This window comes from Coregonus lavaretus (genome assembly GCF_964263955.1).
Source record: "Coregonus lavaretus genome assembly, contig: HAP1_SCAFFOLD_4587, whole genome shotgun sequence".
NCBI lineage: Eukaryota > Metazoa > Chordata > Actinopteri > Salmoniformes > Salmonidae > Coregonus > Coregonus lavaretus.
In genome coordinates this window covers 21,602-47,823 of record NW_028166978.1, presented here as the reverse complement: position 1 = coordinate 47,823, position 26,222 = coordinate 21,602, and the positions used below count along the sequence as shown (strand labels likewise).

The 26,222-nt window shown below is 47.3% G+C and overlaps 1 protein-coding gene across 3 annotated transcripts; it reads left to right on the top strand.

The window, feature by feature from the left end:
- Nucleotides 1-2,077: 2,077 nt before the first annotated feature.
- On the top strand, nucleotides 2,078-25,390 carry LOC311114044 (mRNA-decapping enzyme 1B-like). Of its 3 annotated transcripts, none has more exons than XM_084189319.1 (9): nucleotides 2,078-2,324; nucleotides 5,671-5,711; nucleotides 6,612-6,739; nucleotides 15,914-15,977; nucleotides 17,501-17,663; nucleotides 18,177-18,308; nucleotides 18,530-19,597; nucleotides 19,721-19,948; nucleotides 24,159-25,390. In XM_084189319.1, the coding sequence occupies exons 1-9, from the start codon at nucleotides 2,166-2,168 to the stop codon at nucleotides 24,237-24,239; spliced, it is 2,064 nt and encodes a 687-aa protein (XP_084045445.1). In that variant the 5' UTR covers nucleotides 2,078-2,165; the 3' UTR covers nucleotides 24,240-25,390. The 3 variants fall into 3 exon arrangements, with proteins under 3 accessions (XP_084045445.1, XP_084045444.1, XP_084045446.1); XM_084189318.1 differs by having other exon boundaries at nucleotides 15,911-15,977; XM_084189320.1 differs by lacking the exon at nucleotides 2,078-2,324 and adding an exon at nucleotides 3,221-3,287 and having other exon boundaries at nucleotides 15,911-15,977.
- The last annotated feature ends 832 nt before the right edge of the window (nucleotides 25,391-26,222 follow it).

The following is a 26,222-nucleotide window of genomic DNA, read 5'->3' as shown; positions in this document are numbered from 1 at the left end:
GCTACAACGTTAGAAAATAGAGTAAACCGTCCATGATTTTCCAGACTTGCTATCTCTGGAGAGGGAGCTAAATAAGCACAGTGAAGTCAGATAGGGCTTGTGCTTTGATTTCTGGAGGATGGAGGAAGGAAGGAGGAAATCTGTTAAACCTGACTTAGATTATATCTGGATGGATTCATTCCCAAGCGTGAGATCTCTATCACTGACAATAGCAGGCTAACCAGTTTGTAAACCTACCGTTTTTAAATGCCTTAGTGGCTTAATAGACGCATTTATGGGAAGCCTATGGAAGATCATCGAATGATCATCTTAGTCGGCTACAGTTTGAGTTCCAATAGCTCGATTTTACGCGCGCCAAACGTGGCCAAAATATGCGTAATGTTTACACATAATAATAATGATGGAACCGCAAAACATGCTGAATTTGATTTGGCACCAACGTGTTACACAGATACAACCACTATTTCAAGTGAATCCCTATAGTCCAGATACAAATAGATTATGTCGATATTCAAATAGAAAATAAAATAGGCTATAGCCTATGCAACCCCATCTCATTCACGTCAAGAATGACTTTTAGGGCACTCCCCTGATCATGACCAAAGCAGAAAACTGCAATGAAAAATCATTGAGTCCTCAAAAGATTGTTCAGTTCAGAGAAACTATTACATAATCGACCTCAGTCTATAAATGTCCTAGGTCAACTTGGTGTTGTGTTTAAAACGAGCCAGATAGAGGGACTGGCATTTGAGTGCATGTCGTGGGAACTGACACTATGCCCAAGAGAATGGGGATGGACGACTCTGGCTTCATCCCAAATAGCCCTCTATTCCCTATGTAGTGTGCCATTTGGGAGGCAGACTGGATGCTGCTGTGCTGTGTTTGCCATATTAGTTATTGTCCCTTCTGTGACACAGGGCCCCTACTGGTCCTGAGACCACCCCCCCATCCCTCATCACCTCTCCCTTCGTCTCCCACCGACCATCAGTCGCAGACACCGGGACATAGTCACTCATAATGGATCTGACTGTGTCTGAAGCATTGTTAGATGAGATGAAGGAAATATACGTTCTCAGGTCACCTAAATTCTGTTTGGGGGATGAGTTTGATTAGACCATATAGATTTCTAGCACCAAAGGTGTCCAAAAACAGTCATTGTGCTTATGAATTCTGGACAAATACTAGATGAATAGCCTTCTAGATAAAACATATTTCAGAGTAATGAAGACATGTAGAGTGCTGCCTGGTAGGCTACTGTTTATGGTGGTATGGCTGTTCACATGCTGCTCATTGCACACGCCTATAGCCTATAGTGACCAAAGGTTTCACCTGCTATCAATAACCCTGCCACTGCCAGAATCACAATCTATCCATAGAAACATGTAGAGCTACGTGTTGAATTGATATTACACACTAAATATAGCCTAGCTCAATGCCCAAGCGAAAGGCAGCATTGAGGTAAATCCATTTTTAAAAAATAGACGTTTTTCAAAGGAAGTGGCGCCCTCTAGAGCCACCAATGCAGACTGCATCGTTTTTTCCCCCATCAACTTCGGCAGCACACATTTTCAGGCCTATGATATGCTGCAAATTGTATCTGCTAAACAAGGTATTAAGTCGACTAATTAATTAATTAATTAACAAACTAACGAATTTCAATGATCAGACGGATATAAAAGTGATTTTGAAGTAAGCCTTCAAAACTTTTCAGGACAAAATGGAATTCAATGGATTCAACGATGGATTCTAACAAGATATCATTGACAAAGTCCAAAGTTATTTTGGTGCAACCTGCCTAGCCAATAAACATCCTTCATCATCAACTTCTGCTTCCGCCTGATGAAGCGGTCAATCTATTTTTCGAGATTGATTAACGTTCCTTATATCCATCCACGCTCAACTCGTCATGCCTAATTGTTTACAATCTGTTCGACGAAACATGGCTGCTGTCAAGTGAGCTGTTGATAGTGTACCGAACAGTTACACTTCACTTTTATGTTCTCTTTAATTATTTTAAATATTTGAATTCATAAGTGTAATGTGACGAGGATAGTTTCAATAGTGTGCTTTTTTACTTTGGAACCGTCACAAATTCCTTCACCTGCGATAGCGTGCCAGTTAGCATTGGTAGCGACCTAAACTAGCTAGCTAGCTCACAGAGAACAATGACTGCAAGCTCATCGGGTGGAAACACCTGTCTCACTGCTAAAGGTTTGGACATTAGTCTCGCCGCCCTGCAAAGACAAGATCCTTACATCAACAACATTGTAGATGTGGCGAGTCAAGTGGCGTTGTATACTTTCAACAACCGATCAAATGAGTGGGTGAGTTAGGGGATGTTACCTCTGTTCGCGCGCGCTTCTCTTTTCAACAAAGTTGCATGCTATCTAACGTTAACTAACATCGTGGCGGACAGATATGGATGCCACATTATAAGCTAGTTTACCAGGTTGAATTCACGTGGTTTTGGAAGATTTGGCTTGTCAATTTAGCATTAACTAGTTCTCCAATAAACTAGCTAGCTAGAAAGCTAGCTAACATCACCCTATACCGCTTTCACGTCCTAGTCGGCACTAGGAAACTCAAACGTCCGACTTGTTAACTGGTTGGACACGGCACGTGTATAGCTAACATATTAGCAAGTTGGACGTTTCCTAATTCCGACTAAGCACGTTAACGTGGCAATAATGCCTGCCAACTATGTGCGTTAGAGATGTCGACGATGAATATGACGCGGCGTTCTAAACAACTGGGAACTCGGGAAAAATACGAGGTCAAATCATGAGGTCAGTGATCTTCAGGTCGGAGTTCTACAAAGAGGCCCGAGTTCCCGAGGTGGATGACCGTTCAAATCGATTTTTCACAGTCCGAGATCGTTTTATTCCCGAGGTCCCAGATGTTTGAACGCTCGGAAGTCGGAGATTTACGAGTTCCCAGTTGTTTTGAAGGCGGCATATCGCCCAAGAAGCTCAGATTCAAACTCCCATTACACAGCTCAGCAAGCGTTTTGTCAAAATACGTTTGTTACTCACAAAATATGGAGTTTCGCAGAACAACTATCTTAATGTGTATGTGTATTTATTTATTTGACAAACAACCGAAAAAAGCCTATTTGAAACCTCCATTGTAAATTACACATTAATGCCACGCACAGGTCGGAAGTCTACAACAGCTCAATAGCATTAGAGCATATTTTCGGTTACTTTTCATTTAGACCTTTGTTGGAAGTACGTACCGGCTGTAACGGGAGTAAATTAAGATAGTTGCTCAGCAAGACTCCATATTTGGTGAGTAACGAACGCATTTTGACATTATAGCTAACGCTTGCAGAGCTGTCTAATGGGAGTTTAAACGTAAATGTAAAAAATGTAAATGAGTTTAAATCGGAGCTTCAAGGCCCCGGTTTCCGATAGCGATGGAATTTAGGCTTAAGAGTGTTTTCAAGATGCATCTTTCCTACAACAGCTGAAGATGTAACATGCGTTTCCCAAAACACCATGCAGAGATAAGAATGGTTGCTAAAAGGCTCTGCATGGTCAATCCGACGTCAGCAGTGGCCAGACAGCATTTACTGTTATGCGGCCTATGCAGAACTCAGAGCAAACATACTTTTTGTGCTTTGCAGAGCTGTTGTCAAGGAAGTGAGTTTGTGTTTATACAGGACCTCCCGCCCCCACCCACGTCAACCAATCATGTCAATGTGGAGCTGTATGTAGTCCTTCACATTGTTACAACATTTTGAGAGGCGCACGTGAAATGTAGTCAGAGGCCCCTATGGAGGGTGTGACACAATTGCAGAGCCTCCGGAGGCACGCAGAGGCCAAATTGAGCTCCGTACCGCATCTCCGTGCGCCTCCCAAATGTTGTAACAATGCGGCGAGCTCCAAATAGCTCTGCATTGAATTGATTGGGTGACGGTAGGTCCTTTTATAAACACAAATTCACATCCTTGACAATTTCTTTCACAGCAGCTCGGCTCAACAGCTCTGCGCTGCTCCGCGAAGGGCAAGAAGTATGAATGCCCTGACTTCTGCAGAGGTTATATCACCGTAAATGCTGCATGGCCCAATGCAGACGTCGGATTCACCGTGCCACGCCTTTTAGGATACACATCATGAAATATGTCGAGACAAATTAGACAGTAGCCTACAAGTAGCAAAATAAAACGGATTGAAACAGGCCTATAGCTTATTGTTTGTTTTAATGCAGCCATCTTGGTTTTCATTTGAAGCCTCTTTTTATACGTTGCTTGACTTGCATCAATTGCAAAGACATTGGCAACTTTGTATTTGTAGTCAACTTTGTTCTGAAGTTATCGCGGTCACGGAGAGACGTATAAATCTTGTGATTCTCTATGTTTAGTGGATCTGTGTATAAAGTGGGAGGGCAGGGAACCATCCAACGACACATTTAACTGTTCTACGAGTGGTCTGAGGCAGGCGTTAGATTACGAGCGTTTTCAAGTGCAACGTTAATAACAATGGTTTTGGGAAACCGCTCTGAGATTTAACGATGCTCCTACAAAGGTTCTAGCTATGAACTTATGCCACGTTCACGTGCTAGTTGGCACTAGGAAATGTGGAACATTTCCGACTTGCTAACTGGTTGAACATGACACGCGTATAACTACAACCTGTTAGGAAGTCGGAAATGTCAGAGTTGCCTAGTTCCGACTATCACGTGAACGCGGCGTTAGCCTTAAGATGCTTTTGGGAAACCAGGCCCTGGGCGTTAGAGGAGACGCATCACGCTCATCGTCAACAACTCCAACGCACAGATACTGGAGCACATAGTACCTATTGCCCACCAGCTAGTTATTATTGTGAGATGATGTGGTGGACAAGAGTAAGTATTTATCACATTGCTACTAGTTTGTAAACAGCTGACAGTTTTCAGACTGAATGTTGACATAGTAGTAGATAGGTCAGTGAATATGGGCCACCCAAAACCAAATATTGTGTGAATGCTTGCCTCTGGATTTGGGCAATTCCAAGGGAACAGAATAATGCTGAGACACAGATTTTATCATTTTGAAATATGTGCCAAACAAAAACTAAAGATTTGCAAAGTTAAACAAACCATACAACTCTATGCACAAGGATGACTTTTAAGAATATTTTACAAAAACACATTTACTTGATGCAAGGTGCAAAGTTTGGTAACATTAACAGGATCACGGTTTGTGCTATTTGTGCTGTCATTCTGTTACCAAACTTTGCATCTGCACTGTTCTTCAAGTAAATTTGTTTTCCCATCCTTGTGCATAGAGTTGTGTGGTTTAACTTTGCAATCATTGGTTTTTGTTTGGCATACATTTTAAAAGTGAAAAATCGGAGTCTCAGAATCATTCTGTTATCGTGGAATTGCCCACTTGGTTCTGAAGGTGGGTGTGACGGTGGTGAACCCCTCCCCTTTCAAACATTTAAAAAAATGCAGATGTAGGTGACCCCCCCCCCCCCCCACCCCCCCGAAATCATGATTGGTCCAAATAATCGGTGACTCAATCATCGCACCGGTAGAAGTTTTCTTCATAACCCTCATATCCCACAGCCTACGTAACATTTTGCTATGAATGTTAAGGAGAGATCAATCAAGGCTCTGTTCAAGCAAATCAATGTCCTTAATTCATTCAACCCTAATCAGTTACTGTATGTTGTGTTTGTTTTGCAGGAGAAGACTGACGTGGAGGGGACCCTGTTTGTGTACACAAGGTATAATGGGTCTTTTACGATGCTAGCTAATTACTTTCTCTGTGTACTTCCCCCGTGAGCGCTGAAACTTGGTGGGATCCGTCCCAAATGGTGGCCTATATAGGGAATAGGGTGCCATTTGGAACCAGTCTCTGTGTATACTTCAGCTGTGAGCTGAGAAGCCTGCTTCCAACAGGTTAAATATAATGGGCTTAGTGGGCTAGCTACGTCAGCCCCCCTCCCCTCACTCTGAACAGATTGGTTATCACTCAGTAGACTATTCTGGCCTGTATCCTGGAAGAGCCATGACTACTCCCACACACCTTATCCCACCCAGGAAACGGGTCATAAACATGTAATACCTTTCTGTTTCCTTGTTGGCCTACTTGAACATGCAACACCTTTCTGTTTCCTTGTTGGTCTACTTGAACATGCAACACCTTTCCGTTTCCTTGTAGGCCTACTTGAACATGCAACACCTTTCTGTTTCCTTGTTGGCCTACTTGAACATGCAACACCTTTCTGTTTCCTTGTTGGCCTACTTGAACATACAACACCTTTCTGTTTCCTTGTTGGCCTACTTGAACATGCAGCACCTTTCTGTTTCCTTGTTGGCCTACTTGAACATGCAACACCTTTCTGTTTCCTTGTAGGCCTACTTGTACATACATTACCACTGTAGTTCTTGTACTCTTAAGAAAATTCTCAAACTCCGATGCATGCATGTACTTACTGGTTAGTTTCCAGGCTGTTAGCGTGTTACACAGGTTATTGAACTTGTATGTAATGTAAAGTACCTCCTGCTTTTATTTAAATGTTTTTATTGATGCCCTGTGTACTTTGCTATTAACTCTGGTATAAGGCCTGTGCAATGTAAAGTCCCTTAGCTCTTTCTATTCATGTCCTCCTGTTTGTCCTCAGGCTGGCGTCTCCCAGACATGGCTTCACCATAATGAACAGGCTGAGCATGGAGAACCTGACTGAACCCATCACTAAAGACCTGGACTTCCAACTGCAGGACCCCTTCCTCCTCTACAGGAACGCTCGCTGTAAGTCCCCAGGGCTGTTCAGCCTGCCTACTCAGTACCTGGGCTGTTCAGCCTACCTATTCAGTCCCCAGGGCTGTTCAGCCTGCCTACTCAGTCCCCTGGGCTGTTCAGCCTGCCTACTCGGTCCCTGGGCTGTTCACCCTGCCTACTCAGTACCTGGGCTGTTCAGCCTGCCTACTCAGTACCTGGGCTGTTCAGCCTGCCTACTCAGTACCTGGGCTGTTCAGCCTGCCTACTCAGTCCCTGGGCTGTTCAGCCTGCCTACTCAGTACCTGGGCTGTTCAGCCTGCCTACTCAGTACCTGGGCTGTTCAGCCTGCCTACTCAGTCCCCAGGGCTGTTCAGCCTGCCTACTCAGTCCTTGGGCTGTTCAGCCTGCCTACTCAGTCCCTGGGCTGTTCAGCCTGCCTACTCAGTACCTGGGCTGTTCAGCCTGCCTACTCAGTACCTGGGCTGTTCAGCCTGCCTACTCAGTACCTGGGCTGTTCAGCCTGCCTACTCAGTACCTGGGCTGTTCAGCCTGCCTACTCAGTACCTGGGCTGTTCAGCCTACCCACTCAGTACCTGGGCTGTTCAGCCTACCCACTCAGTACCTGGGCTGTTCAGCCTACCTACTCAGTACCTGGGCTGTTCAGCCTACCTACTCAGTACCTGGGCTGTTCAGCCTACCCACTCAGTACCTGGGCTGTTCAGCCTACCCACTCAGTACCTGGGCTGTTCAGCCTGCCTACTCAGTCCCCAGGGCTGTTCAGCCTGCCTACTCAGTACCTGGGCTGTTCAGCCTGCCTACTCAGTACCTGGGCTGTTCAGCCTGCCTACTCAGTACCTGGGCTGTTCAGCCTGCCTACTCAGTCCCTGGGCTGTTCAGCCTACCTATTCAGTACCTGGGCTGTTCAGCCTACCTACTCAGTACCTGGGCTGTTCAGCCTGCCTACTCAGTACCTGGGCTGTTCAGCCTGCCTACTCAGTACCTGGGCTGTTCAGCCTGCCTACTCAGTACCTGGGCTGTTCAGCCTGCCTACTCAGTACCTGGGCTGTTCAGCCTGCCTACTCAGTACCTGGGCTGTTCAGCCTACCTACTCAGTACCTGGGCTGTTCAGCCTGCCTACTCAGTACCTGGGCTGTTCAGCCTGCCTACTCAGTACCTGGGCTGTTCAGCCTGCCTACTCAGTCCCTGGGCTGTTCAGCCTGCCTACTCAGTCCCTGGGCTGTTCAGCCTACCTATTCAGTACCTGGGCTGTTCAGCCTGCCTACTCAGTACCTGGGCTGTTCAGCCTGCCTACTCAGTACCTGGGCTGTTCAGCCTGCCTACTCAGTACCTGGGCTGTTCAGCCTGCCTACTCAGTACCTGGGCTGTTCAGCCTGCCTACTCAGTACCTGGGCTGTTCAGCCTGCCTACTCAGTACCTGGGCTGTTCAGCCTGCCTACTCAGTACCTGGGCTGTTCAGCCTGCCTACTCAGTACCTGGGCTGTTCAGCCTACCTACTCAGTCCTTGGGCTGTTCAGCCTGCCTACTCAGTCCCTGGGCTGTTCAGCCTGCCTACTCAGTCCCTGGGCTGTTCAGCCTGCCTACTCAGTCCCTGGGCTGTTCAGCCTGCCTACTCAGTACCTGGGCTGTTCAGCCTGCCTACTCAGTACCTGGGCTGTTCAGCCTGCCTACTCAGTACCTGGGCTGTTCAGCCTGCCTACTCAGTACCTGGGCTGTTCAGCCTGCCTACTCAGTACCTGGGCTGTTCAGCCTGCCTACTCAGTCCCTGGGCTGTTCAGCCTACCTATTCAGTACCTGGGCTGTTCAGCCTACCTATTCAGTACCTGGGCTGTTCAGCCTACCTACTCAGTACCTGGGCTGTTCAGCCTACCTACTCAGTCCCTGGGCTGTTCAGCCTGCCTACTCAGTACCTGGGCTGTTCAGCCTACCCACTCAGTACCTGGGCTGTTCAGCCTACCTATTCAGTCCCTGGGCTGTTCAGCCTACCTACTCAGTACCTGGGCTGTTCAGCCTGCCTACTCAGTACCTGGGCTGTTCAACCTGCCTACTCAGTCCCTGGGCTGTTCAGCCTACCTATTCAGTACCTGGGCTGTTCAGCCTACCTACTCAGTACCTGGGCTGTTCAGCCTGCCTACTCAGTACCTGGGCTGTTCAGCCTGCCTACTCAGTACCTGGGCTGTTCAGCCTGCCTACTCAGTACCTGGGCTGTTCAGCCTGCCTACTCAGTACCTGGGCTGTTCAGCCTGCCTACTCAGTACCTGGGCTGTTCAGCCTGCCTACTCAGTACCTGGGCTGTTCAGCCTGCCTACTCAGTACCTGGGCTGTTCAGCCTGCCTACTCAGTACCTGGGCTGTTCAGCCTACCTACTCAGTACCTGGGCTGTTCAGCCTGCCTACTCAGTCCCTGGGCTGTTCAGCCTGCCTACTCAGTCCCTGGGCTGTTCAGCCTGCCTACTCAGTCCCTGGGCTGTTCAGCCTGCCTACTCAGTACCTGGGCTGTTCAGCCTGCCTACTCAGTACCTGGGCTGTTCAGCCTGCCTACTCAGTACCTGGGCTGTTCAGCCTGCCTACTCAGTCCCTGGGCTGTTCAGCCTACCTATTCAGTACCTGGGCTGTTCAGCCTACCTACTCAGTACCTGGGCTGTTCAGCCTGCCTACTCAGTACCTGGGCTGTTCAGCCTGCCTACTCAGTACCTGGGCTGTTCAGCCTGCCTACTCAGTACCTGGGCTGTTCAGCCTGCCTACTCAGTACCTGGGCTGTTCAGCCTGCCTACTCAGTACCTGGGCTGTTCAGCCTGCCTACTCAGTACCTGGGCTGTTCAGCCTGCCTACTCAGTACCTGGGCTGTTCAGCCTGCCTACTCAGTACCTGGGCTGTTCAGCCTACCTACTCAGTCCTTGGGCTGTTCAGCCTGCCTACTCAGTCCCTGGGCTGTTCAGCCTGCCTACTCAGTCCCTGGGCTGTTCAGCCTACCTATTCAGTCCCTGGGCTGTTCAGCCTACCTATTCAGTACCTGGGCTGTTCAGCCTACCTATTCAGTACCTGGGCTGTTCAGCCTACCTACTCAGTACCTGGGCTGTTCAGCCTGCCTATTCAGTACCTGGGCATTTGAATACCTTAGTCCATCAGTGTGTGTATATCACCATAGGAACTATGTGTCCATCAGTGTGTATATATCACCATAGGAACTATGTGTCCATCAGTGTGTATATATTACCACAGGAACTGTGTCCATCAGTGTGTATATATCACCATAGGAACTATGTGTCCATCAGTGTGTATATATCACCATAGGAACTGTGTCCATCAGTGTGTATATATCACCATAGGAACTATGTGTCCATCAGAGTGTATATATCACCATAGGAACTGTGTCCATCAGTGTGTATATATCACCATATGAACTATGTGTCCATCAGTGTGTATATATCACCATAGGAACTATGTGTCCATCAGTGTGTATATATCACCACAGGAACTATGGGTCAGTGGTATAGGCCTGTAGATGTTGATCTTTGCATTCCAGGTCATATTTATTTAAGTCCTGCTAGGCTACACATCTCGGAAGATTTTCATTTGATTAGAACAAATCTTACATTTCTAGAAAGAGATTGAATGTGAATCATGGTCAATACTACTGGAGAGGTCAGCATAGTTTAAACAGATTGAAGATGAAGCTAACTTTCTTCCAAGTGGCATAGGCCAGGATTCCTGGACAATCATGGAACACTTCATTTAAATGAGAGAACTATTTGCGGAGTGCAGACCAGACCTGGGTTCAAACACTATTTTGAAATCTTTTAAAAAACCTTTGAGCGTATCCCCTAGCCCGGCTGGGGTGCCTGATGGGTGGTATTTATAGTTTGGGGACTATTCTATTAGTGCGTTAAGCCAGACAAGCTCAATCAAGCCCAAATAAAGTGTTTGAAATGACTTCGAATAGTATTTGAACCCAGGTCGGTTGCAGACTGAGAAAGAGACTCAGTGCTGCAGACACACACACACACACACACACACACACACACACACACACACACACCCTGAGGAGAGGAGCCTGGAGCCGTCTCTAGTCTAGTGGCTGTGGCCCCACAGGTCCATATATGGTCCAGAGGTATTTTGGTGGCAGTAGTCCCAGGTTTGAGTGCCTCTGTGCCGGTTTTCTACCGCAAGTGTCCTGCCAACACCAGGGATCCAGCCAACCAGCCTACATTAGATACAAACCAACCCTTCATTGTAAGTCAAACACACCACACACACACACACACACACACACACACTGATGCACACATCATTCTCAGTGACAGACCGGTGGAATGCTTTGTTTAAGATATTGCTGGAGTCCTCGTTCTGTTTGGGTTATAGTCCTCTAATTATTAGACATTTACACACAAACAGAACTGTCCCGAGGGGGAAAAATATAGCTAACTGAGTTATTTATATGGGATGTTTAGAACACCACACGTCCCTCAACATGACCTTTCACGAGTGGTCACGGAATCTTATCACTAAACAAATATTTCAGCATGGGGTCATTAGCTGGTGGAAGTGCCAGCCAGGCCAATTAGAATGTTGTCTCTGCTGTGACATCATTATTATGTGACGTTGACAGCAGGGTTTCTGTTAGCCTGTAATAGCCGGCTTTTGGACCGAAAAAAAGATCTATATAGAAAAGCCGATAAATACAATTGGTGCCGGCCAATTGTCCGGGAGAAGAAGGGAAAAATCCCATTGAAAAATAATGCTTTTTAGTCTATTCATTGATGGAAATACCAGTCGATGGAAATACATTTGACTGGTCATACTCATCGGTCTATAGGTTAATTTGCATAATTTAGTGGAATTAAATGTGGGCGTGTGTCCAGTATTCATGATGCATCTTATTTATCACCCCGTACAGATGCAGAGCCTTTGAGCTGAAAACCTGTCAGACAGAGAGCTGCTGCGGCATCTCAAACAGCAAATGCATCGGAAGGCAGGCTTCATCAGAGAGTAACACCACTTTGCAATGAGCTGGAGGCAGTATGCATTTTGAAAACATTTTACTTAACTGTTTGAAACCTTAATGTTTGAATACATATTATGAGGCATATCTTAACTTGCTTCAATGTAGCCTAGCCAAAATTTAGATCTGTGGAGGAAATTATTTTATTTAAACTTTCTTTCATTGTCCAGTAGCCAAAGGCACAATCCTAGTCATATTAGCATCCTGTGCTAGTTGTTGCATATTAGATCTCCCCTCTTTCTACATTTCTAACGGATATTTTCATCTCTGTCACATGAAACCGCTCGCATCGGGCAGTGTCCTTTTGACAACTTGTTTCCCCACCAGTTGCTTTATGGAACGAACAGCCGCTCGTAGCCTTCTGCCTTGTGTGCTTTGGTGCCCTTATAATGTGAAGAAATAGTTTTATCAACATTTTTAAAGCTAAACGTTCTGATCTGTCGCATCAGACATTGCTTTTTAATGTTTTATGTAGCCTAGATCTACTGGTTGGATGAATTTGGAATAGGCTATTGTTTTCTCGACAAGCTGACCAATAGAATAGGTTAACTTTTCTACTATGGGTGATAGTAGATTGACATAGGCTAGTGATTTTGCTGTTGGTTACTCGTCTTGTTGGCTGAGGAAAAGTACATGTGGACAAGTTATTTCTAACATCTTCAAAGTGCGCATTAGAATTCAGGAAGAAGGACCCGCATATCGTTGCATCCTCGACTTGCATGTTCTGTTAATATGAACGACCATCATCTAAATGGGATTTCTGTCATTCTGAGGACCGTAGGGTGGACGCCCTAATCAGGTTACACACCCAATGCATATGGGTCCGGTAAATTTCTCAAATGTCCGGTAAATGAAAATGCTGCCGGTCAGCGACACATTTGACCTAACGGAAAACCTGATTGACAGGGTGACAAAAAAGGCTAAGAAATACACCTGAGACAGGCCACTACAGAAGGAATAGGGTGCCATTTGGGACACGGCCACTACAGAAGGAATAGGGTGCCATTTGGAACACTGCTATATGACAACACTTTGACGCTTTCCTTACCTCCTGGCCGTACGTAGGTGTACCCCATCTCTGTCTCTGAGATGAGCTTCCCCTTGGCTGCCCGAACCTCCGGCTCCTCTTGAAGACGCTCATGTTTGGGTTTACGCTGGAACAACCACCCCAACATAGTCCCTCTAAGACGATAGTCTAGTAGTAGTAGTAGTAGTAGTGTTGTGGAGCTGCTGCTAGGTCACAACGTTTACACAACGTTTAGACAATGTTTTCTCTGGTACTGCTGAGGTACCCGTCTATCCTCTTCTTCTTACAGACCTTCCTATTCTCCTTGTCTCTGTCCCTGCCTCTTTTCCAAAGGAGGACTTCTGCTTTAGTGCTGCAAGGTGACAACCAACGTTCAGACAACGTTTACTCTGGTACTGCTGAGATACTAGTCTCCTGTCTGTCTGTCTGTCCGCTGGTACTGCTGAGATACTAGTCTCCTGTCTGTCTGTCTGTCCTCTGATATTGCTGAGATACTAGTCTCCTGTCTGTCTGTCTGTCCGCTGGTACTGCTGAGATACTAGTCTCCTGTCTGTCCTCTTCCTTTAACACCCCCCTTTTGTTCTATGAGGAAATAATGAACCAATAGAACCCTTTCTCTGCCTCAGTCTCTGGTTTAAAATACTGAGGTACCTGACCGCTCTATTCTGCTCCTGTACCTGTCTCTCCTCCTGTTCCAGTCTCTCCTCCTTTACCGGCCTCTCCTCCTCCTGTACCTGTCTCTCCTCCTCCTGTACCTGTCTCTCCTCCTCCTGTACCCGTCTCTCCTCCTCCTGTACCTGTCTCTCCTCCTCCTGTACCTGTCTCTCCTCCTCCTGTACCTGTCTCTCCTCCTCCTGTACCTGTCTCTCCTCTAACAGTACAGTCTTCTCAGAGAGACTGCCTGGTGTGAGACTTGGTGATGTCTCAGTCCTTCCCAGAGAGAGTAGTAGGGGAGTCTAACCAGAGTAGTCCCCTGTAGCTACTAAGCTAAGTGGTCTCTCAGCTCCTCCAGAGATGTCTCTCTCTCCTCGCTGCCCTCGCTGGTTCTTTATTTTCCCAGGGTTTGGAGCGTCTGTCTGGTCCTTTTCCCAGGGGGTGACCTTTGGCTCTCCACAGCCCCAGGCAGGGCAGCTCAGGGTACACAGCTCAGGGGGGCAGACAGGGTGGCAGCAGACAGACCGTAGCAGATCCAGCTACTCAGAACTCCCAGTGCTTTTACCCGCTGTCCTCACTGACTCAGTTACTCTCTCACTGTAGTCTCTCTCTCTGTCAGTCAGGAGCCAGCATGCTCTATTCTACTGGCTGGCGTTCAGTCCCAAAGCCCTCAGTCCTTCCCTCAGTCTCCACCCTGCTTCCCTCACTCTTCCCTCCTTTCTCTCTCCTCCTTCCTTATCTCTCCCCCTGTCCTCTCTTTTTTTTGGGCCGACCGGCGTGCAGGGGTGTTATCTCCCTGCCTGGCCTATTTGAGGCTGCGTGAGCTCTACTCTGATGGAGGTGACAGGAGAAGTGTTCCTGGTCTGCCTGTCAACAGGTCTCCTGTCTCAGTCACGCTGAGTAGAGTAGTGGCCTGGCCTGGCTTCTAACTCTCTCTGATCCAGAGCCTCAATAACCCCTCTACCCCTCTACACCCCCTATGGTCCCTACCCCACCACCCAATGATCCGGCCCCAGCCTGCCCTAACCCTGGATAACTGCCACAGAGACATTTGTCCTTTCCCATAGCACATATATGTCTGTAACATTGATGTAGGCTACCCTGAGTAATTATGACACTAAGACGCCAATGTGGTCATGGTGACAGAACCCAGAACCTGCACTTAATCCATAACAATGTCATGAATCATGACTAAAGATGGTGACGAGATCAACACAGGACTGTTATGTATTTATCTTTATTTAATCCATGATAGTCCACTCGGGTGAAAGTCGTCACAGTTTCCAAGAAGTTAACGTGGTCTTGCGTGAGTCATGACTTGCGTTTTAATAATGACAGTAGGTAATCCCATGGTGTCTCAATGGTGGAATATATTGTCCTCTGCTGAACACAGCCCGGTCTCCCCTTCCTGGAATCTATCGGTATATCTTCCGTTCCGGGAATGTCCGGAACCATCCTGGATGAACAGTGCCCCAGTAGGAGGAATTGTTTGTGTGAAGCACCGTCTCCACTGTAATCCCTCGGGGTGTGTCCCAATAATATCTCACTTCCCCTAAAGTGTTCACTACTTCCCACTAATCTAAAAAGCATTGTGTTGGCGGAGGCATGGGCTAGAAGGGGAGTTTACACCGTGTTTCATTTTCAAACCAGTGAAGGGGAGTGAACAAGTGCACACTTCGGGAGGAAGGAGAGATAATTGGGACACAGCCCCGATTCCTCCTCTCAGACTGCCTGCCAGGAAGGAACACATCAGGGAGCCTGCCAACACACACACACACACACACACACACACACAGCAGTGAACCTATTTCAACAGTCACCAACATTCATCGTTCAGGTTATTTTAGACTTTAGATCCTATTCCCAGATTGGTACTTATTTATCTCCACTGTATACCACTGTTTATGTCCCCAGGGACCACGTCTTATAGCCCCACCACACACACACACACACACACACACACACACAGAGGAACACACACACACAGCAGTGAACCTATTTCAACAGTCACCAACATTCATCGTTCAGGTTATTTTAGACTTTAGATCCTATTCCCAGATTGGTACTTATTTATCTCCACTGTATACACTGTTTATGTCCCCAGGGACCACGTCTTATAGCCCCACCACACACACACACACACACAGAGGACACACACACACCCAGAGGATCACACACACACACACCCAGAGGATCACACACACACACCCAGAGGATCATATCACACACACAGAGGATCCCACACACACACATGTTCTATATTTTGTTACTTTCTCCCAGTGTTTTGTGATGGCTGGGAAATGAAACGACTCCCATGGTGCTAGCTGGTGTATTTAGCGATGACTCTCTGTCTGAGGGGGGTTGGACTGATGTTGACGCTGCACTGCAGTCTGTTTTGCCTGGATTTAGATTGGAGCCTCGATTGCGGCCATTGACTGACCTGTGACCTGTCTCGCTCCCTGCGCTGCTCTCTCTCTCTCTCTCTCTCTCTCTTTCTCTAGTAGCTATCTATGGCATCTGGTTCTATGATAAGGCGGACTGCCAGCGCATCGCAGAGCTTATGAAGAAGTGAGTAACACCTCTCCCTCTCTGTCCCCATGACGCTATCCCTGCAAGCTGTCATCACTCACTATCTACCACCAGCTACTAGCCACTGGTGTGTCTGTCCACACTGCTGCACTAAAACACTGGTGTCTGTGTCTGTCCACACTGCTGCACTAAAACACTGGTGTCTGTGTCTGTCCACACTGCTGCACTAAAACACTGGTGTCTGTGTCTGTCCACACTGCTGCACTAAAACACTGGTGTCTGTGTCTGTCCACACTGCTGCACTAAAACACTGGTGTCTGTGTCTGTCCACACTGCTGCACTAAAACACTGGTGTCTGTGTCTGTCCACACTGCTGCACTAAAACACTGGTGTCTGTGTCTGTCCACACTGCTGCACTAAAACACTGGTGGCTGTGTCTGTCCACACTGCTGCACTAAAACACTGGTGTCTGTGTCTGTCCACACTGCTGCACTAAAACACTGGTGGCTGTGTCTGTCCACACTGCTCCACTAAAACACTGGTGTCTGTGTCTGTCCACACTGCTCCACTAAAACACTGGTGTCTGTGTCTGTCCACACTGCTCCACTAAAACACTGGTGTCTGTCCACACTGCTGCACTAAAACACTGGTGTCTGTGTCTGTCCACACTGCTCCACTAAAACACTGGTGTCTGTGTCTGTCCACACTGCTCCACTAAAACACTGGTGTCTGTCCACACTGCTCCACTAAAACACTGGTGTCTGTCCACACTGCTGCACTAAAACACTGGTGGCTGTGTCTGTCCACACTGCTCCACTAAAACACTGGTGTCTGTGTCTGTCCACACTGCTCCACTAAAACACTGGTGGCTGTGTCTGTCCACACTGCTCCACTAAAACACTGGTGTCTGTGTCTGTCCACACTGCTGCACTAAAACACTGGTGTCTGTGTCTGTCCACACTGCTGCACTAAAACACTGGTGTCTGTGTCTGTCCACACTGCTCCACTAAAAGCACTCCATCATAGTTAAATCATGTAAACATTGTTTTATTAAGCATTCGCTGCGGCAGCATTCCCCTGCTGGATACAAAGGCACCTAGTGAACTAATAGCTGTCAGATTAATACTAAGGGGCTGTGTCTCAAATGGTACCCTTTTCCATATATAGTGCACTACTTTGGACCAGGGCCTGCATTGGGCCAGACCATTGCCAATTCATAACAGCACAGACACACACGCACAGGCACAGACACACTCACAGAGAGACACACATACACACACACAGTGATTTAAACCCTACCAGTTTCCAGTTGATTTATGTAATGATTGTTGTGTAGTGGCCTCCCTAGTGAATGACCATCTGTTACTGTGTGTGAGACCGTGTAAAAATGAAATGTGACTGTGCGTGTAAACACATAATCGAGGTTTGCTCAATCTCCTGTCAATGCAGTCGAATTATTGCATGCTCTCTCACTCACTCACTCACTCCCTCACTCTCTCACTCACTCCCTCACACAGACACTCACTCACTCACACAGACACTCTAACCTCTTCTCTCTCCAGTCTGACGAAGCAGGAACAGGCCCTAGCCCAGCTGGGTCAACAGGCACAGGGTCAGGGGGGCTTGGTGTCTCCTCGAGCCCTGGAGGCAGCAGGGGACCCTGGGAAGGGACAAGGAGTGGACATCCTGCAGATGCTGACCAAAGCACGCAATGAGTATGACAAGGTAGGTACCTACTGTATGTGCTAGCACTATGACACGGTACTAACCCACCACTACCACTAGGGGGCACTAAGGCATATATAACAAGGCTGCTGCCTGTGATTTCTGTAAGTATTTCTGAGGAAATAAAATGTTTGCTGCTGTGGCATAATGTGTGCATGCTAATATATTCCTGAATGCACCTCTGTCTCTCTCACTCTGTCTCTGTCTGTCTCTCTGTCTCTCTGTCTCTCTCTCTCTCTCTCTCTCTCTCTCTCTCTCTCTCTCTCTCTCTCTCTCTCTCTCTCTCTCTCTCTCTCTCTCTCTCTCTCTCTCTCTCTCTCTCTCTCTCTCTCTCTCTCTCTCTCTCTCTCTCTCTCTCTCTCTCTCTCTCTCTTTTTATCTCTTTCTTTATCTCTCTCTCTCTCTCTCTCTCTCTCTTTATCTCTCTCTCTCTCTCTCTCTCTCTCTCTCTTTCTTTCTCTCTCTCTCCCTCTGTCTCTCCCCCTGTCTCCCTCTCTCCCCCTCTCCTCTCAGGGTGGTAATCCAGAGCCTAAGGAGATAGGAGGATGTAATGTCCTTGATGACAACCCCAACCTGATCAAACCTATCCCTGTCAAACCTATGGAGAGATATCCCCAGGCTGTGCTACAGGAGAGGCCTGTTCAGGTACACGCAGCCTTTCACCTTATTGAACACAATGGAAATAAGGTGTTCCACCTGTGTGGCTAGAATTAGTGTTTTTTAAATGGTCAAATGAATGATTTCTAACACAGTGTTGACCTGGTATCACAGGTATTCTCTGCTGTTTGGTTACCTTATGTTCTCTCCTGTCTGTTTCACACCACCTATCTCTCACCCTCTCTCTCCATCCTCTTTCCCTCTCTTAGGATAGTCAAGGAGAGCCCAGGCCTCTCTCTCTGGCCACTCTGTTTGGTGTCCAGCAGCCCAGACCAGAGCTGGTCTCTCCCATGGCTGGGTCAGGGTCAGGAGGTCCAGGGTCCCAGCCACAGGGTAAGCCTGGAGGTGTCCGCCCGGCGGTGGCCCGCTCCCTGTCCTACGAGGACCCAGTCCAGGCCCAGCTCCAGGCCCAGGAAGGGGTTCTGATCTCAGGTAGCAGCCCCCCACAGCACTGCCCTGCCTTCCAGAAGCTCATGAGGGATGCTTCCTCCTTCTCCTCCCAGCCTCAGAACCAGCTCCAGAGAGGGGGTCCCATGGAGCTGCTCCAACCCGTCTCCGAGTCACCCGAGAACAGGCTGCATGAGAACGGAGCCCCCTCTGCCCTCCAACACCACCAGCAGATCCAGGCCAGACAAGACCCCATCCAGAGACTGTTCCAGAACCATCCCACTTCCACCACCCCTTCGATGGCCTCCTCCACTCCCTGTTGTTCCCACCCCCCTCCTCCTCTCATCCCTGGCCTCCTGTCTGCCCGTCCTCAGCCTCTCCTGGTGGATGCTTTGGGCTTCCCTGGTTCTCAACACCATCACCACCACCCTCACCAGGCCCAGCCGCTGTACTTCAGACCCACCAAGCCCCCCCAGATGCTGGTGCCCTTGCAGCCCTCACACCCCTCCCAGTCTCAACCTCTCCACCAAACCCAGCCTGGCCATCCTCAACCTCAATCACAGCCCTCTCACCCTTTCCCCTCCTTCCAGCAACCCCAGTCCCACCCCCAGCCCTTTCACCTCCAACCCCAGCCAGGTCACCCCCAGCCGGTGCAGCTAACTGGTGTCGTCTCCCCCCATGAGCTGCTCCAGAGGCTGCAGCTGGTTCAACAGGAGCAGAGTCTGGTCCCGGAGCCCACTAGGCCTTCCTCCAACCTGGCCCCCCGCTTCCACGAGCCAGCCCCCCCAGCCATGGGGCAGCACGGCCAGCAGTCAGCTCATTCTACAGCCAGGTCTCTGGACAGTTGGGCTGACATGAACTCTGCAGGCACCGCTGCTCAGAAGTTCCAGGTAAAAAAACAAACATATCCTATCTGACTCAAAGGACCATATAAAGTGCTGGAGTGGTTTTGTACAGGGAGGGATCTGGGTTCGTAGAAGTAAGGTCTCTAACCATCCCCTCTCCATCTCCAGGTGATCTCCCCCAAGCGTATCCCAGCCACGGTGGCTCCTACCCTCCTCCTGTCCCCCAGTGTCTTCTCCCAGGCCAAGCGCCCCCAGCCCAAAGCCCCTGGGGACCCCCACTGCTCACCTGGCCCTCATCCTCCCTCAGCCCTTCTGGCCCCACAGGCCCCTGAGGACCCCCACCCCAGGGGCCTCTCTAAGAACCAGCTCCAGGCCACCCTGCTGCACCTCATACAGGTAGGAGAGAGAGGATGAGACATACTCAGGCTGTTTTTACAGAAACAAAGTTATGTACACTGAACAAAAATATAAACGCAACATGCAACAATTTCAAAGATTTGACAGAGTTCCAGTGGTCACCAATCGGTCGATCTTCAAGGCATTCCTAGTCGATCACCAAACATTCCTGGAGGAAAGCCGATGATAAAGGCTTGTGCTCCTTTTATTATTATTTGTGTTGCCCTATTGGTGGTAGGTGGACTTGGTTCAGTAGCCCTGTTGGTGGTAGGTGGACTTGGTTCAGGAAGCCCTGTTGGTGGTAGGTGGACTTGATTCAGAAGCCCTGTTGGTGGTAGGTGGACTTGGTTCAGAAGCCCTGTTGGTGGTAGGTGGACTTGGTTCAGAAGCCCTGTTGGTGGTAGGTGGACTTGGTTCAGAAGCCCTGTTGGTGGTAGGTGGACTTGGTTCAGAAGCCCTGTTGGTGGTAGGTGGACTTGGTTCAGAAGCCCTGTTGGTGGTAGGTGGACTTGGTTCAGAAGCCCTGTTGGTGGTAGGTGGACTTGGTTCAGAAGCCCTGTTGGTGGACTTGGTTCAGAAGCCCTGTTGGTGGTAGGTGGACTTGGTTCAGAAGCCCTGTTGGTGGTAGGTGGACTTGGTTCAGAAGCCCTGTTGGTGGTAGGTGGACTTGGTTCAGAAGCCCTGTTGGTGGTAGGTGCACTTGGTTCAGGAAGCCCTGTTGGTGGTAGGTGCACTTGGTTCAGAAGGCCTGTTGGTGGTAGGTGGACTTGGTTCAGAAGCCCTGTTGGTGGTAGGTGGACTTGGTTCAGATGCCCTGTTGGTGGTAGGTGCACTTGATTCAGGAAGCCCTGTTGGTGGTAGGTGCACTTGATTCCGGAAGCCCTGTTGGTGGTAGGTGCACTTGATTCAGGAAGCCCTGTTGGTGGTAGGTGCACTTGATTCAGGAAGCCCTGTTGGTGGTAGGTGCACTTGATTCAGGAAGCCCTGTTGGTGGTAGGTGCACTTGATTCAGGAAGCCCTGTTGGTGGTAGGTGCACTTGATTCAGGAAGCCCTGTTGGTGGTAGGTGCACTTGATTCAGGAAGCCCTGTTGGTGGTAGGTGCACTTGATTCAGAAGCCCTGTTGGTGGTAGGTGCACTTGATTCAGGAAGCCCTGTTGGTGGTAGGTGCACTTGATTCAGAAGCCCTGTTGGTGGTAGGTACACTTGATTCAGGAAGCCCTGTTGGTGGTAGGTGCACTTGATTCAGAAGCCCTGTTGGTGGTAGGTGCACTTGATTCAGAAGCCCTGTTGGTGGTATGTGCACTTGGTTCAGAAGCCCTGTTGGTGGTAGGTGCACTTGGTTCAGAAGCCCTGTTGGCGGTAGGTGCACTTGGTTCAGAAGACTTGTGCACCAGGTAGGCAAAGTGTTCCCATTTTGAACCATTTCATTTGTCTGAAAAGACAAACTCCCCCTGCCCAGCGGACTGGGAGGTCTGTGGCTAAATCAAGTTTGCCTGCTGCGCTGGCCAATCTGATATCTCAAATCGCCGTTCCTACAGCTTCCACGACCCCAGCCACAGCAACGTTTCATACTAGCCTACATGAGATTTCATAATTTTAAAAAACCATCTTCAGAGAGAGACTTGCAAAGAGCTGCTGTTTTATACGAGTGAGTTCCATGTCCAAGTTTATTCAGCACTGTCAACATTGTTTTTGTTCAACACTATTCCAAACATAAAAGCGTTTCTCCCTACTTCCACTCGCCCTGCAGCTGCAATGAATGAGTAGCCATGTGTATCGACAGCCCTGCATTTTATTAATTATTATTATTAGCAGCTCATCTTGTCTATTTTAATATCAAGGATATTTCTCTGGTCGTAGGAACAATATGAATTTGTGCATGAGGCAGATGCGGTGCGACTCGAGTTTTGACATCAGGTGGAAGACGGAGTGTCCCCTCTCTCTGGTCAGTCTCACGCCGCTGAGACTAATGCCATGTTCAAAACTACTGGGAACTCTGAAATCTCCGACTTCAGTGCGTTCAAGACAATTAGGATCTCTGAAAAAAGCTAGATCCGACTTGGATTTTATTTTGGAACGGTCATCCAAGTCGGAAACTCTGGCATCTTTCTAGAGCTCCGACTTTCTGACCTGAAGATCACTGACATCATGACGTCACGATTTCTCCAGAGTTCCCAGTTTCCTTGAAAGCACCATGACCATCAGATGCAGGTACCATCAGTCAGTAAAATAAAAAAACGAAATGATTTCGATTTATGCTCAGCTGTGCCTCGCAAGTACTACACCAACTGATCTATTTAGTTATCAAAGCTGGAGTTTTGAAATATAATACACTATTGTTAGGCCAGACATATAGCCAACATGCTGTGATAATGTATTACTACACAAACCTCATTCCTACAGAATGGTTTTTATGAGGTTAATGTTTTAAAAAATGAAGTCATGTTTTTAAAGTATTCTTAGCAGTAGATCTCTGGCTTGCTTTCTGACTGCAAAAGTGATTTTGACTCAAAAGGTTGGTGACCACTGATATAAGGAAATCAGTCAATTTTAAATTAATTAATTGGGCCCTAATCTATGGATTTCACATGACTGGGAATACAGATATGCATCTGTTGGTCACAGATACCTTTAAAAAATAAAAGGTAGGGGCATGGGATCAGAAAACCAGTCAGTATCTGGTGTGACCACCATTTGCCTCATGCAGCGCATCACATCTCCTTCGCGTAGAGTTGATCAGGCTGTTGATTGCGGCCTGTGGAATGTTGTCCCACTCTTCAATGGCTGTGTGAAGTTGCTGGATATTGGAGGGAACTGCCAACACCCTGTCGATCCAGAGCATCCCAAACACGCTCAATGAGTGATATGTCTGGTGAGTATGCAGGCCATGAAACAACTGGGACATTGTCAGATTCCAGGAGTTGTGTACAGTTCATTGCGACATGGGGCTGTGCATTATCATGCTGAAACATGAGGTGATGGTGGCGGATGAATGGCACAACAATGGGCCTCAGGATCTCGTCACAGTATCTCTGTGCATTCAATTGCCATCGATAAAATGCAATTGTGTTCGTTGTCTGTAGCTTATGCCTGCCCATACCATAACCCCACCGCCACCATGGGGCACTCTGTTCACAACGTTGACATCAGCAAACCGCTCGCTCACATGACTGCAGTCAGGTCAAGACCCTGATGAGGACGACGAGCATGCAGACGAGCTTCCCTGACAGTTCGGCTGTGTAAACCTACAGTTTCATCAGCTGTCCGGGTGGCTGGTCTCAGACGATCCTGCAGGTGAAGAAGCCGGATGTGGAGATCCTGGGATGGCATGGTTACACATGGTCTGCGGATCTGAGGCCGGTTGGACGTACTGCCAAATTCTCTAAAACGACTTTGGAGGCGGCTTATGGTAGAGAAATGAACATTCAGTTCTCTGGCAACAGCTCTGGTGGACATCCTGCAGTCAGCATGCCAATTGCGCGCTCCCTTAACTTGAGACATCTATGGCATTGTGTTGTGTGACAACTGCACATTTTAGTGGCATTTTATTGCCCCTAGCACAAGGTGCACCTGTGTAATGATCATGCTGTTTAATCAGCTTCTTGATATGCCACACCTGTTAGGTGGATGGATTATCTTGGCAAAGGAGAAATGCTCACTAACAGGGATGTAAACAAATTTGTGCACAAAATTTGAGAGAAATTAGCTTTTTGTACGTATGGAATATTTCTGGGATCTTTTATTTCAGCTCATGAAACATGGGACCAACATGTTGCTTTTTATATTTTTTGTTCAATGTATTTACATAATACTAGCAATTCTGCAGGCGTCAAACTCTTCCCCCTTGAAGAAGCAGCTCGTCTCACACAGCCAAATGGGTTGTCCTGGGTTCCTGCCTTTGTTTATATAAACTGTCTTTCTACTCAGTACACCGTCAGTCTGTTTATGTTTGTAAGTCTTTGTACAGTCAGACAGTCTTGCCAAAGGACACTGTCCTGCTAAAGAGAGCTGTTTCAGACCAGCGCAGAGTGCAGACAGACGCACTCAACCTGTCCAAATGCTAATGTGTTGTTTCTGTTCCCCGCTCCTGATCAAAGTACTCTATCCCTCTCTTATCTCCCCCTCTCCATCTCGCTCTCGCTCTCTCTCTCTAACGCTCTCTCTTTCCTCCTCTCTCTAACTCTGTCTCGCTCTTCTCTCTCTTTCAGAACGACAGTTCCTTCCTGGATACCATCTATGAGTGCTACGCCCACCGCTTCTCCGCGGAAGCCACCGCAAACAAGTTCTGAGTCCAGGGCCCTGTTTTAATGAGGCACGCAATGGAAAACGTTTCAAAACGCTTTGCAACGGGAAGTGATAATAAGCATTTCTTATGGGACAAGTCCAGGGAACCCCTCTCCCTGTTTGTCTGTTTTCTTCCGTTCGGTGCCTAATGAATAAGTCCTTGGGGTCATGCCCAAACCGGCACAATCATTTTATAATCTAAGCCATTTGCTGATCTAGCAAAATTAGTCTTCCTAATGTGAGCACTGTGGATTTAATCTGTGGATTCAGATTACAAGGAAATTAGATTTTTGTCATTTTAAGATGTTTTTATCATAAGAATAAAATAATTTAAGGTTGAATGGGATATTGTAGTAGGAGCTATCAAACAATTGTACATGTTTTAGAATGACTGCACTTGTTTTAAAAGATACCTCTCAACCAAAAATGTTTTTCAGCCATTTGACAATGTTTAATTCACTTGAAGTCGGATTTTCGAAGAAGCTGGATGAGTTTATTTGAATGCTTGTACAGTATACTGTCTTCAGTAAGTGGAAAGTCCTGTTTAAAATATTGCAAATCTTAATCTTGTGTTACCTCACAATCACTGTTGGGGTAAAAGTTTCCCAAAGGAAGAATTAGACCATACTGTAGCACCTGCCATTTATTTTCATAACGCGATTGGCTTTATTTCCAAAGGTCTGAAACGCAAATGTACAACAACACGGTTCTTCCAGAATCTTCTGTGCTCACACACGCTAGACTAGTTTGATAGTCGGTTTATATGTATCAAGCAAAGGGTTTAAGACACTATTTTATGTTACAAGAGAGAGATGATAGAATATTTATTTCTATTTTTCTATGCTGTTCTCATACCATCCCAGTTATATTACATTTAAAAACACACAATTTTGCAATGACCTGTACCACTGAAACAGGAATTAGTTTTAATTCACACAATCTGGCATGTATCAGTTATTTTCAAACCTGTGGAATCTGGAGTCTCATCATTTTGTTGTTTTGCTTTTGAAAAACCAACCTTTTTTTTTTTTTTTTTTTAAACGAGTCAAATATTCTGAGGGACTGCAAAGCTCACTACATGACTTGTTTCTTGTGTAATGATTGAACGGTCTCTGAACCACAACTGAATTGGAAATAAATGAATGTCTTCTTCAAACTCTTCAAACATGTGGCTCCGGGGTGAAGTTTCCCCAAGGTACATATCTAGGATCAGTTTCCCAATATGAACCTTAACCATTAGTGGGGTAAATGCTAAACTGACCCATATGAACCTTAACCATTAGTGGGGTAAATGCTAAACTGACGCAGGATCAGTGTCTACGGGCAGCTTCACTCTACTCCAGATGTGGCAGGAATAACCCACGTCTGTATTTGCCAGCGTCTCTTCTTTTCACTAGTTTTAAGAGAAAAGGGGTGCCTCCCAAAATTCACCCTATTCCCTATATAAGTGCACTACTTTTGACCAGAGCCCTACTGCCCTGAATAGGGTTGCCATTTGGGACTCGATCCTTTATTTCGGAATTTTAACTTCTACCAAGTCAGTATGTCCTTGGGATGTGGAAAGAGGAACTGAGGAACTTAGGAATGTGGAAATGGGTATTCCAGACTGTCATTACCTGTGAGAGGTCTGTGGAAGGCGTCCACTTCTCAAGTGCATTCCATTCTAAGTGAGATCATGCAGATTAAAAAATATATATGTACAGTGAGGGGAAAAAAGTATTTGATCCCCTGCTGATTTTGTACGTTTGCCCCACTGACAAAGACATGATCAGTCGATAATTTTAATGGTAGGTTTATTTGAACAGTGAGAGACAGAATAACAACAACAAAATCCAGAAAAACGCATGTGAAAAATGTTATAAATTGATTTGCATTTTAATGAGGGAAATAAGTATTTGACCCCTCTGCAAAACATGACTTAGTACTTTGTGGCAAAACCCTTGTTGGCAATCACAGAGGTCAGATGTTTCTTGTAGTTTGCCACCAGG